General features: G+C 35.3%; 1 protein-coding gene across 2 annotated transcripts in view; it reads left to right on the top strand.

Annotated features, from left to right (window-relative positions):
* The window catches only part of UHRF2 (ubiquitin like with PHD and ring finger domains 2), a 75,867-nt gene that overhangs the window by 51,592 nt on the left and 11,221 nt on the right, over positions 1-13,054 (top strand). For both annotated transcript variants that reach the window (XM_052700478.1, XM_052700477.1), the window contains exons 6-9: positions 1,900-2,086; positions 6,102-6,225; positions 6,602-6,709; positions 10,741-10,845. In XM_052700478.1, coding sequence (XP_052556438.1) covers positions 1,900-2,086; positions 6,102-6,225; positions 6,602-6,709; positions 10,741-10,845 — 524 coding nt within the window. The remainder of the gene's footprint in view (positions 1-1,899; positions 2,087-6,101; positions 6,226-6,601; positions 6,710-10,740; positions 10,846-13,054) is intronic.

Here is a 13,054-nt window from a genome sequence, read left to right as displayed (position 1 = left end):
ATCCTGTTTTGCTAAGGATTATAGATAAATCTTCTATGAGAAAGACAATTTTTATGATTTTTCACTTGTACCCTCTCTATTTGTGTAATATTCTTAGACCTCCTTGTCAGATTTATTCCGAATGTATTTGCTTGTGACATCATGGCCGTATTCTCTGAGGCTTGTTCCAGAGAGTGAAAGCGGCAGTTTTTGTATGACTAATGACTTGGGCTATTTTTGGCAAAGATTATGATGTGGATAATTTTGCCTGTCCTGATCATGCTGCTCTTCTTGGCAAGTTGCCGTTTTGACTAGACGTTATTGAACAATTCAGAAGTTTCTCAGATAGTTTGCCTGAGAAAATTCATCTTAAGTGTTAGTATTCCAGCTATTTCAGTTTCTGATCTACTGTAATTCATGGTTAATTTTTTTCCGGAATTGTATACAAAAGAATATTTGCTAGCTTAGTCTTCCCTGTTCCCTCTTCTGAGTTTGCACTGAGATTTTTCCAGTTAGATTACAGTAAGAGAGTACCTGTTAAAGTACTCTTGCAAACAGAAGGCCATTATTAGTAGTTAAAATGTAAAATAACACATTTTGTTTTTTGGAAAGAAAAGTCTGTTCTTCCTACTATACTGTATTTCTGACAATCTACAGCTACTTTAAAGCTTCAGATCTGTTTAAGAGGATAAAATTACAGAATGTTGTATTAGGGCCTAAGGGCCAGAAGTTCAAGTTGTAGACTTCACAAAATGGGTGAAGAAAGTTAGGTAGTAGCCCTTTATAATTTTGTATATTGTAAACTTTCAGAAAAAGATCTCTGAATTATTTCAGTTGTCTAGATTCCTACTGCAAACTTTGAACTCCCAAATAGGTTTCTAGTCTTTCTTAACTCCTGATTCAAAAGCACTTCCTTCTTTCAGATAAGCAAATATTTCCAGGCCAGTTTGGATGTACTCAATCATTGTACTGGGCTAGTTTAAGCTCAAATTCACTTCCATGGCATTTCTACATGATTTTCACAAAAAACATGTACATGAGCATGTAAGGACTTCATTATCCGTGTGGTTCCCTTCCAACTCAGGATATTCTATGATCCTATGGTTTTATTTATTTATTTCTCTTTTAATGAAGATTTGCTTCAGCAGTGATCATGTTCTCTTCTGGAGTATTCTCACATTTCTCTGGACTTTCCATTTGTTTCAATTTTTATTTATTTTTTTTAATCTTGTAAATTCTCCTGTATGTATTTAGTGTTTCCTCTCTGTACTCTTTCACATCTGTTTTAAGCTACTAAATGCTTTTCTATTCTATAAAAGCATTTTTTCCATCTTTTGGAAAATCAGTGCTGATGTTTGGGATTTTTTATGTGATCTCTTGAGTCCAAATTTCCAAGCAAGCTGAAACAGAAAGTTAGTGCTTCTTTGTGTGTAAACTAAACTGTTATTGTGAACAACTGATGATTTTGGGGTGCTTATGAATTTAGACGATTCTTAGTCAGTTCTGTGCAATTCTAAACTTAGGGAAACAGCTGTTCTAGATTGTAGTTTTTTTCTTTATTTGGTTGGTACCAATTACCTAGTTGCGGATTCTTCATGGCTATATTTAAGAATCCTCCAACTAAAGATTGTGCAAGGTTTTATCTGAAGGGAGACTCTGCAGATGCCATCTTGGGGGTGCTGAGGCACGATGGGCTAGTGGGGAGAGAAAAAAAGAGAAGCTCTTTGGGCATTGTCAATGCTGCTTGTTTATGCGAAGAACACATCCCTTTAGCCTGGATAGTCAAATATAAGTATCAGTGTGGAAAGAATCCATTTTGAAGAGGGTGGTTTTGGAGTGCAGAAAGAATTGTTTCCTATTGCTACAGTAATACTATTATCTAGGATACATGGCATTTGACTTTTTCTTTGTTTTTGACAGGAAAAAGTGGCCCTGAGTGCAAGCACTGTAGGGCTGATCCAGATAAGGAATGCCGGTTTTGTTCGTGTTACTTGTGTGGTGGAAAACAGGATGCTCACATGCAACTCCTGTGTGATGAATGTAATATGGCTTATCACATATACTGCCTGAACCCTCCCTTAAGCAAGATACCAGAAGATGAGGACTGGTAAATATACAAGGATGATTTACTTATCTATATTACCATTATGCACAAGGTACCGCTTTGTTATTTGCACCTCATGAGGGACAGAACTGAAAAATATTTATAATTCTGTTTTTCATCTGTTTACTTAATATAAATACGTTATGTTTTCTGTCAAGATATTCTTTAAAAAATCATTCATAAAGGATTAGTAGTAAGCTTTAATTGTCATTACTGGGTTTAAAAAACTGATACGTTAATTTTATTCGTTTCAATCATTATTATATTGCCTGACCTGTATTTATCTGCAGTGGTTGTTCCCTTTTAATGTTGTTCAGAATTCTTGAACAACTCAGTTTCCTCAACTTCCTCTTTCCCTTCATCCTCTGATAGTATTACTATCCCTGTGCTGTGATGTTTGTCTGTCTTCTGATTGCCTCTACCCCATTCCTTTCTTCCACTGTAGGAATTCCACCAGTTTGTCATTCTCCATTTCTACTCTCCCTGGCTCAGTCAGCAAGAAAACTAAGCTAACTCACGTTGTTAAATCAAGATATTTGTATTTTGAAGTTAGTCTGCCCAGAGCCAGAAGCAGCCCATTAAGTTATCTTGGGCTGTGCCATTTTTTTGTCTTTACTAGCTGTCTGCATTTTACACTATTCATATTTTTAACCTGTCTGTGGTTTAAATGAGGTGCTAATCCTTTATAAATGACTATTAAATAGAAATTCATTCTAATAAAGTTTTCCATTATGTAGACATCATTAAATGCCCAAGGTGTCAACAGATAACATTTTATGGAATGTTTTCGGGCCTTGTGATTAATCTTTGAGGAACCGTACACTTCACCTAAAAATTCCATTAAGTGGTGTGGAAGTTTCAAGGTTCTCTGGAAATAAATCTCAGTTTATTATACTGTAGTGGATACCACGTTCAAAGTAGGTTTGTGTACTGGTGCCTAATGCTGTGCCTGTTTTCTATGGTGCTGCATTTTTAAGGAGCTACTTCAGTGTTGATGCTGATGTGTGATTAAGCAATTGAGAGCACTAAAACTGATAGGTGTGTGTCGGTGTGTACATTTGGCCTCACAGACATTATCATATCTTTTTCCTATGGAATTGCTTCATTGAGAAGAATTGTAATCACTGTTTCTTGGAAGAATTGCTGGCTTGAAACATTATCTAAACATATTTTCAATGCCTGCTGGAAATAGGTATGGGTTGTTGGAACATAAAACAGCATTTATTTCAGTGCTGCCTGTGTTCTTTCCACTTCTTCTCAATGACAGTATGCTTATGCAGCAGTGTTTATTATGCAGCATATTAATCCTAAGTATTTCCAAGATCAGGGCAGATTGCTCTTCTGTACATGACGTATCCTTACTTCCTACTAATTGCCAGCATTAATGAATTGATATCATGTACTGGAGACTGTTCTCAACACAAGTGTTTCTTTTTGTTATTTATTTACTGCAGTCCTTGAACACTATTATTATCTAATAGTGCTCAACTTTTGGGTGTACTAGCCAAGAAGTTCCTATTTGATTTCATTCATAATGTTTGGTCCATGCATTCTTCTGCTCTTATCCAATACTATAGCAATATTTAGTCATTATAAAGTTTCTGATTTAAAATATATATATATATATATATATATGCTTCGAATATATATGACCCCCCCCTCCCACAAAACCCCCAAATCATTCATTTTACTCTGAGAGCAGTTTATTCTCACCAGTTTCTCCTGCATCTTCAAATGAACAGTGCATTTACTAATTGGTTTACTAGTCCTGAAATATCACCAGCCACTGGTGTCTCTTTCTAAAGTGCTAAGATTCTCTTGGCCAGCTGAGTGCCAAATGATTGTTATGATTAGTTATTACTGCTCTGACATTCACTGGCATCCATTCTTTTCAGGAGCTTCTTAGGAGATGTTCTTAGGAGTTACTCTATGTTTTTTTTGTTTTGTAACAATATGAACCTTAAGATTTATTTAAGTAACTAAATCACCACATCTGTGAATTAAATCATTGGATGGGAGTGGTGCTGTTATGAAGATGTTGTCTCTTTTATTGTTAATTTTGAGATACTTAGTGATACCAGGCCTCTGCAGTCTTAATGATTGGTTCAGTAGAAGCTGTGCAGTTACTCTTGGCAAAACAGTGTCTCCTATCAAAGAGGATGTCTGTGTCCTCACAACTTCTTGGAATCATAGAATGGCTTGGGTTGGAAGGGACTTTAAAGATTGTCTAGTATTCTGTCACACTAGCAAAGGGTGATGGCTTGTGATTCTTAAGTTCGTGCTTAGTCTACTTAGTTTACTTAGTGCTTAGTTTACTTTAAAAGGCAAACTACCTGTTTCATTCTCTGAAGAAGATTATAGGGCTCTTCTTCAGAGAGGAGGCTATCAATTTAGCACTGATACCACACTATTTAATATTCCATACAAACCTCAATTTAAAAAGTGTGAAGGTAGTATGGTTACCCTGTCATGAAGCAGAGAGTGTCATTGTTAACCTTGTGAACTTATATTAATGACACAGAGTTGTTTGAGTTGGAAGAGACTCCTGAAGGTCATCTAGTCTATCTCCCTGCAATGAACAGTGACACCTACAGGTAAATCAGGTTGCTCTGAGACCCAAATAGCCTAACTTTGAGTGTCTCCATAAGCAGGGCATCCACCACTTCTTTGGGTACCTTGCTTCACAACCCTAATCTAGTAAATTAGTAAAAAAAATTCTGCTTATGTCCAGTTTAAATCTTCTCTCTTTTAGTTTGAAACAATTTCCCTTTGTCCTGTCACAACAGACTCTGCTAAAGAGTCTTTCCCTTCTTTCTTACAGCTCCCCTTTAGATACTGAACTGCTGTTATCAGGTTTCCACAGAGCTTTCTCTTTTCCAGGCAGAACAAGCCCCAGCTCTCTCAGCCTGTCTCCGCAGGGGAGATGTCCCTTCTTTGAAGGTGGCACTGCATGCTTTTTTTCAAACAACTATAATATCATTCAGAGCTTTAGCGATAGAGAAATTCAGCATCTTGTATTATTTTTCTTTCTTTTTATCAGTGTAGTTTCAATATCTAAATGGTTCAACACTTTTAATAGGTGAAGGCTGTTCCTGTGGATGTTGATCATTAATTCTCCTGCTCATAATCAAATGCAGAAGTTCATTAATAAATTCAAAACAATGGTAGCAGTAGTAACAGTAGCTGTAATGACAGTCATAGTGGTAGTCATCTAAACTAGGTTATTGATGCTTTTAAAATCAGGTTTCTTCTCTAAGGCATATGTGCCAAACTTAACTTATAGCAGCTGGAAACATGGACAGTCGCCTTTGCATTGGCATTCTTGGAATGGGATGAAAAGGTTATTAGAAACGGTAACAGAAGCAGAGCACTGCTTTGCTCTCTCTGCTGAAGTCACTACATACTGCTATCTCCTTCTTTCCTACCAGGTTGGCTTTGTGTTAGTTGGAATAAGTTCCAGTGCTATATTTCAAGTGCCTTAGGCATTGTGGGGTAGGATTGAGCGTGTGTGCATTTGTGTATCCGTGTGTGTGTCTGTCTGCACATTTCAGAGTTTCTTGGCTTTGTTTCACATTTAGCTGTCTATAATGAAATGTATGGCAGTAGAAGCAGAAAATAAGGGTAGAGTGGGTAGGACATACAGACAAACCATAACCACTGGTCAGCAGCACAGTCTAATTGTGCCTATCTTCTTTACATGGCCTGAACAAGAGGGGACAGAATGAAGAGAGAATACAGGAAACATGGGACATCTCACACATCATGTGAGAAAGAATAGAGAAATTATTGCCTTTAACACTCTACCTTCAGAAATACTGAAATGCCCTATTTTAAATTTGACAGTGTTTGTTCATGTTGGGTTCTCTTTTTTCTGCAGGCTTTAGCTGCTGGAGAGTGGTATATATTTGCTAGCTTGAAATATTCAGTCAAGATAAACCGATTGACACTATTTTGGCTACAGGAAATGTATTGCCATTATTATGAAGTAATTGAGAATTTACTAAAACCGTTTTTTTAGGTATTGTCCTTCCTGCAAAAATGATTCTAATGAAGTTGTAAAGGCTGGAGAAAAGCTCAAACAGAGTAAAAAGAAAGCAAAGATGCCATCTGCCAGTACTGAAAGCCAGAGAGACTGGGGCAAGGTAGAGTGTATTTTAGAAATAGCTATTACTCTAATTGTTCATGTATGTGCTACATCTGTAATTGTATATGCACTACACAAAATTCAGTACTGGATTGCACAGACAATAAGACAATGTTGAATCCTGCCCACTGTCTATTGACAGCTGAAGAGGTGGAAGAATTATTGAGTTGACTAGAGGTAAAAGTGAAAAGAACAACAATTCCCAATCCCCCCCAAAAACTGTAAGAACACGTTACTTAAAACATTCCTTTTAACAATTCTTAATGCATTTTAATGTATGTCTTTATTGATTAGATTTCCTGACATCTGCCTCTCATTTTGCAGCTGAGCTTCAATACTATAGTCCTGATTCATTCTGTTGGATGTATTTTTAGGGCATGGCCTGTGTTGGTCGCACTAAGGAATGCACTATTGTTCCTTCAAATCATTATGGGCCCATACCTGGTGTTCCTGTTGGGACAACTTGGAAGTTCAGAGTTCAGGTATGTTGTTTCAGTGTTATCTGTAGCTGAATTAAGAATAATAATATATGAGTTTGACCTTAACAGAAGTTTAAATTGATAACCAGGACAAAGTAAAGCAAATATATTACAATAATGGAAGTGATGACAGTTGTAGTGTAGTAGAAGTGTACTGATTTTACAATACAGCTAACAAGTAGTCTTTTAAAATATCTGAATCCTGTTTTAATTAGGATAGATAAATTTTACCTGTTAAAACTCAAAGTAGGACATTAGTGAACTGTCATCCCATTTGGAGATTTGGGCTGTGGATTTCAAAAATAGTAGATCATATAAATGTAAATAGACTCTGATTTGTGGTTTTTTTGTTGTTGTTCAGACGTAACTAATGTTCAACTATTCATTTAAGTGGGTGAACATCTTAAACCAACATAAGTCCATACTGCTAGATAATGATCTGATCAATCAGAATTTGCTACTTCTTATGTACTTGTTTTCTGTTGCAAGTATTTATTACGGTTTATGGTAAACTAGATGGGTAAAAAAGTCTGACTGAAAAATAATGTCACCTGGGCTGAAAGGGCAGTTAATTTTCCCAGTCCATTTCACATGCTGGTTATAGAACTACTGTGGCAATACACAGAGAGACTGAATGTTTTTCAGTATGGTGATAGTCACTTCATTTGTATACATACAAATAAATATAAATACATACATGTATATGTATGTTCTTTATATGAAAAAGGGGTGGAAGAATCAACTTTTTTTTTTTTTTTTTTTTGCCATTGCTAGTTTTTGTGGTTTTGAGATGTCCTACAGTAACTACAGACTTTACTGTGGTCTTATCTGCTATCTCCAGTTTTTAATTTATTTTTGATTTTTCGCTGATTTGGTCAGGAAATAGATAGTTCTTCATTTTCAAAATCAGTTAATTCTTTGTCTCTTGCATGTGTTGTGGGTGGTAACTGAGTGTTTTCCATATTATCTGGAAGAATAGTGAGATGGGTTTTTTTCTGTATTTAAGGAGGAGCATGACAAGCTTCTCCTGATTTGCTTTAAATCTTTCATCACCTAAGATTTCATCATAAGAAGAGAAATGTTTTATTATTAAATTGTTAGAAGAAAACACTTAACAGAGTGTTTCTCCAGTTGAGGTGTCTTCATACTGCCTGAAGAATTCAGGATTTGGGAGATCGTGCAAGTTTTAAGGCTGATAAGGTTTGCAGTGCGTATTTTCATGGCAACAGTTTTTAGTTTCTTTTCTTTATAGAAGCCAGAATGATGAAATTGAAAACTAATCTAATTGATTCTTTCTCACATTAATGTGAATGCTACCATTAATATAAAGATTGTTATTAATTAGTCTTGTACTGTAAAATTATTCTGCTCATTATCCCAGTGATTTTAACAGACAAGTAATTGATTAAGAAGTAAATGCCATTATGCCGTTTTCATCCTTTGGGATATTTTGTTGACCTCTCTGTGTTTTAAGTTTTTATTTGTTTGTTGTATATTTTTTGTTTTGTTTTGTTTGTGAAAGGAATTAAAGTAGTTATATTTTTACTAGTTTCTAGATTAAGCATGGTTTCATAAATAAGGAAGGTTTCTAAAATCAGATAACAAGAAGCTTCTGAAGTCCACTATGCAAACTGAAAATCTCAAAACCAAGTTTTTTCACTGCTTGAGCAGTAATTAAAGCTTTGAGTTCATATTTCTGTTAGAAGTTCCACTGATGACACAAAAGTTGATCATTTTCAGATTCTCTTGCTAGTTGGAAAAAGGAACAGAATTAGATAACTGCTTTTGCCAGAAACTTGAGCAAAGTAAGATGATTTTGTATATCTATGTGGTTGTAACAGAGAGCAAAAAGCAATTATCACTTTTACATAATCATTTAACTTTTGTACAAACCAAACCATTCTACTTAGTCTAAAAAATAAAGGATTGAAATGTTTTCTGCATGGGCATTTAAATTGCACTTGTATATTTCTCATGACCAGTATTTTTTATGAGAAATAGGTTTGTCTCAGCAGATCCATGAGGATTTAGAGTCTGTAGTTTCTTTATTTTTTTTATTTGCTTAGTTTTTCATGACACAAACTCTCTTTTCCCTAGAGGGGAAAAAAAAAGTATTGCCTCTGGAGAGAGCATCTGAAGAGCATCTTTGGCATAAATTACTTACCAGAACTTATCTTTGGGGTGAATCATCTACCAGAAACCCAGATTTAATTTAATAAATCCCGGAAATGAAAGAAGGGAGGGAGGAACGAATGAAAGGATGTTTGATACAGCAGGGAGGAGGATCGCGATAGTGAGGCCTTTTTAATCAGCAAGCACATAAATATTCTGGAAAAATTATCAAATAACTGATAAAGTTAGTTGAGAGTTCTAAGTTGTCGTGCATAGTAAGCATGGGATGGGGAACAGTTTTAACTTCATATGAATTGTATTGGGCTTCCAGCTACTGTCATCATTATTATTTAGGAGAAAAATCTTCTTATAGCTAGTTTTGAAAATATGCCATCTTAATGCTCAGTAGTGATGATTTAATAAAAAAAAAAAGTAAATCAAGAGTTAAAATATGATGAAAGGAAGGACTAGGAAAACAGCAGATACTATCATCAGCAGCAGTCAGAACTATTATGGAATTGAATGATTTAAAATCAGCTGAAAGACTTTTCATGTGTGAAGTTAGCTAAAATGATGCAGTGGAGAATGAAGTTTGTGAAATGAAGTTTGTACAGTATGAAAGACATAATTATGGAACAATATACATACATACTTCTGTAATACAGAAGAGGGGTCATCAGAGCAAAAAACATCAGGTGCCTGACTCAAATGAAGCAAGCTAGTTGAAGTTCATAAAACAAGCAGTACTCTTCTCTCTTATGTACTATGATTCGAGAATTTTTAAGTAGTTTAGGAAGCCAGAGCCGCAGACAGTTAGATGCTGAGAAATTGTACAAGGAAGTATCATTGTATCCGTGCATATTTTTCATACTGTGCACAGCTGCCTTCTCTTATCTGTTGTTAGAAACAGTATTTTTTGCCATCTGGACATTTTATCTGATCTATTGTAGTATGATAAATGTGCAAGACTGCACCAAAAGAATGTAAACTCTTAAAGAAGTTGCTTAAGTATATTGAATGGATAAAAAGTTACAGGATTGAGAGGGATGGAATCAGAAACAGATGAAACCTAGATTTGAAGGAGTATGGGCAGATATGAAGGAGGATCGTAATTGCTTTTCTGCTGTGTCTTACTTCTATTAATTGTAAATTTGCATAATATACTAAGAAAACATGTAATTTAACATGCTGTCCCCTTCTTAATTCACAAAGAGTTTTTAAAATGTAATTTGAAAGTAGCAAAGAAAAGGTTAATACATGAATTTCTGTGGGAAGTGTATCCCAGCAGGCTTTACTGATGTTGAAGGTTTATGTTACAGCAGCAGCTCTCAGGTGGTCTGGTTGCAGGTTAGTTGCATATTCATAACCTGAGATTAATCCTGGTTGGATATGAGCTATACTTTATTGCAGTGACTTCTTCTCTTTCATTAGGCTGTGTGATAGTACTCCTCGGAGTTGGTCACAAATTACTGGATAGCATATTACTTAGTGGTACCTGACGCAGTGATCTTTACATAGGTCACTGTGACTTTCCATAATAAACAGATACATAATGTTACCAAACTGGCAGATCTCCATTTTCACTGAATTTTTCTAAATGACTCTGCAAATGGACTGTAATAGTAAGTCCAATCTTAAATACTGCTTACGGAAAGAATAATGGAAGATTTTCCCAGAGAAGAAAGTATATATTTTCAGCTTCCAGTGTCACTACTGCTGCACGTTGTCCTTCCGTTTTTTAGGTGACCTTACTTTTGGCTTTTCTTCACTAAAAACAAATGAAATTATCACCTTTAATGGTAGTTTTACATTAACTGTTTACACCTATACAATTTTTTAAGCTGAAAGATCGTTGTTAAAATGACTGTAGATGACTGATTAGTTGGATAAAAATGTTAGAAACTGCTTTTTTCTGTTACCAGGTGAGCGAAGCAGGTGTTCACAGACCACATGTGGGTGGAATTCATGGACGCAGTAATGATGGAGCCTATTCACTTGTATTAGCTGGAGGATTTGAAGATGAAGTGGTATGTTGTTTATTAAGCAATTGATTTTGCTGTCTAATAATACACTAATGTTTGCAAAGATAGAGGATTATGAGCCTTCCTGCTTGTACAAACATGACTGTGAGAAGAATAACCTCTGGTAACAAATCAGAAGTTCTCAGTGTTTTGAGGAGAAATACACATATTTATGGGGGAATGCTTATGTGTATGCTTAAGCAAAAAAATCAAGCCAAATTTTACGTCACATAGGGTAGTTAAATTTCAGTATGCTTTCAGGGTCTGAATTTGGCATTATTCAAAAATTTTAATTAAGTGCAAGTTCTACATTTTATGTAGACGTATTACATTTTTTATTGATTTTAAGTAAGATAGATGCCTCATTCTTTGGATTTGTTTACATAATGTGTTTATTTTAATGAAGCAAGAATGAAAAGTTTCAATGAAAGATTCCATGAAGTTTTGAGGGCTCTTGACTCCTACTGGTAGATGCTTTCAGAACTTCTTGGGAAAGTCTCAGTAACTGTTATTACCATCCCTAAAGTTGCTGAAAATTTTTCTACTTTGGTGTTACCATTTAAATAGAGCAACAAAAAAAGTTGTGTTGCTAAACAAAACAGTAACTGTGTCCAATTTTCTTCTCATTACATTGACAAACACTTCTTTAAGAATTGATTGCCATTCTCTGCAATCAAATGATGTTTATAAAGCTACATCCCTTCCTGCAGATCTCTTCCACAGGTGGGATTTTGAATCATGCATCAGGGGAAGAATAAAGCAGTAAGCAACCTGTTGTTTTGACAGCGTGTGTAACTGGTAGTCGCCAAGAGAAAGGCTCTGGAGAAAGAAATAAGCATCTTAAATAGCATCAGAGTGTAATGTATTTTTGGCAACAGCACCTACCTTCTGATGCTGCTGCAGGATGTTGTCTCTGAAGATGTCTTTTTGTTGAGCCAGTCATTGGAGGAGGTACTTCATGTTGGGGTACTTAAATATTTCTTTTGAGTCAACCCCAACCCAGCTCTAGGACCTTACCTGGTGAATCCTAAGAATATGCTCAGTAACTGTAGCTGCATTGTTGGTGTGCTGAAGATATTTATTTACTTCGAGTTGTGTGTGTTTGTTTGTTTTGGTGTTGATACTGATGTTCTCTTACATCTGCAGCTATAATTATTCAGTTAGTACGGTTTAATAAACTTATTTGGATCTTTTGCATGCCTTTTCCAGTTCAACAAAGTGGTATTATGTTAATATGGATTTTGTGGACATTTAGGCTTAGCCTTGGTGACATACTTGTTTTTCAAAAAGAATAGCTGGGGAGAAATATTACAAGTAATACCTAAAAGTGCATATGAATGTCAGGGTTGGCATTTTTTTTTTTTAAGCAGTTTTCTGAACAAAGGTGCAAGGGAAATAGTTTTTATTCCCAGGTGCATTTCTCCTTAGGTTTTTCTTTCATATCCCAAATTTTGATTTTCAGTTTACTTCCATTTCACCTGTCTCTTGCAAAAAGGTTGAAGTGAAACTCCTACATGAATATCCAGAGAAAAATAAGACTATAAGTACCTTCATTCCTCCTTTGAAAATTTTAAATGAAAATTTTGATAAAATCTGCTTACTTCTAGCTGCTTTATTGTATGTAATGAACAAAAGAGTGGCAGCTCTTATATGAATTATATCTTATATGAATTGCAACAATATGACATAGTTAACTTGTGTGTAAATTTTCACAAGACTGAGAAATAAATGCACTTTGAAAAATTGTTTTATTGTAGAGTTATAACCTTATTTATGTACTATTTACACAGTCTGCTAATGTGCCGTCTTAATTCTCTTCTTGAGGCTTTAAATTAATTATTGTATGTAAAGACCATCGTGACTAACAGAATCTAGAAATATGAGTGGTATAGAGCTTTGTTATTTATTTATTGTAAGTCTTACCTGGATCTCTTGAATTCAGTGTGAGCTCTCCTGAAAGAGAGAAATTGAGTCCTAAACAATTTTTTTTGTATTATCTTTCCTTGCTATGTTACCAAGGAAACAGTTCTTTGCAGATTTTCTCTTTATTTTACACCACTGAGAATCCAACATAAGAAGTTCATCACAGCCTTTACACTGAGAGTCTACCTGTCAACTGGAATGAATAAAGCTGAGAACCTCATGTCTGATGCCACGAAACCTGCTGTTTTCAAAGGCTGCCTTGTTTTTGAGGTTTCAGGGCCGAACTAGTTTG

The sequence above is a fragment of the Tympanuchus pallidicinctus genome, unplaced genomic scaffold, assembly GCF_026119805.1.
Source record: "Tympanuchus pallidicinctus isolate F22 unplaced genomic scaffold, pur_lepc_1.0 scaffold4, whole genome shotgun sequence".
NCBI lineage: Eukaryota > Metazoa > Chordata > Aves > Galliformes > Phasianidae > Tympanuchus > Tympanuchus pallidicinctus.
Note: the sequence above shows the minus strand (reverse complement) of the source record. Positions and strands in the feature narration are given on the sequence as shown.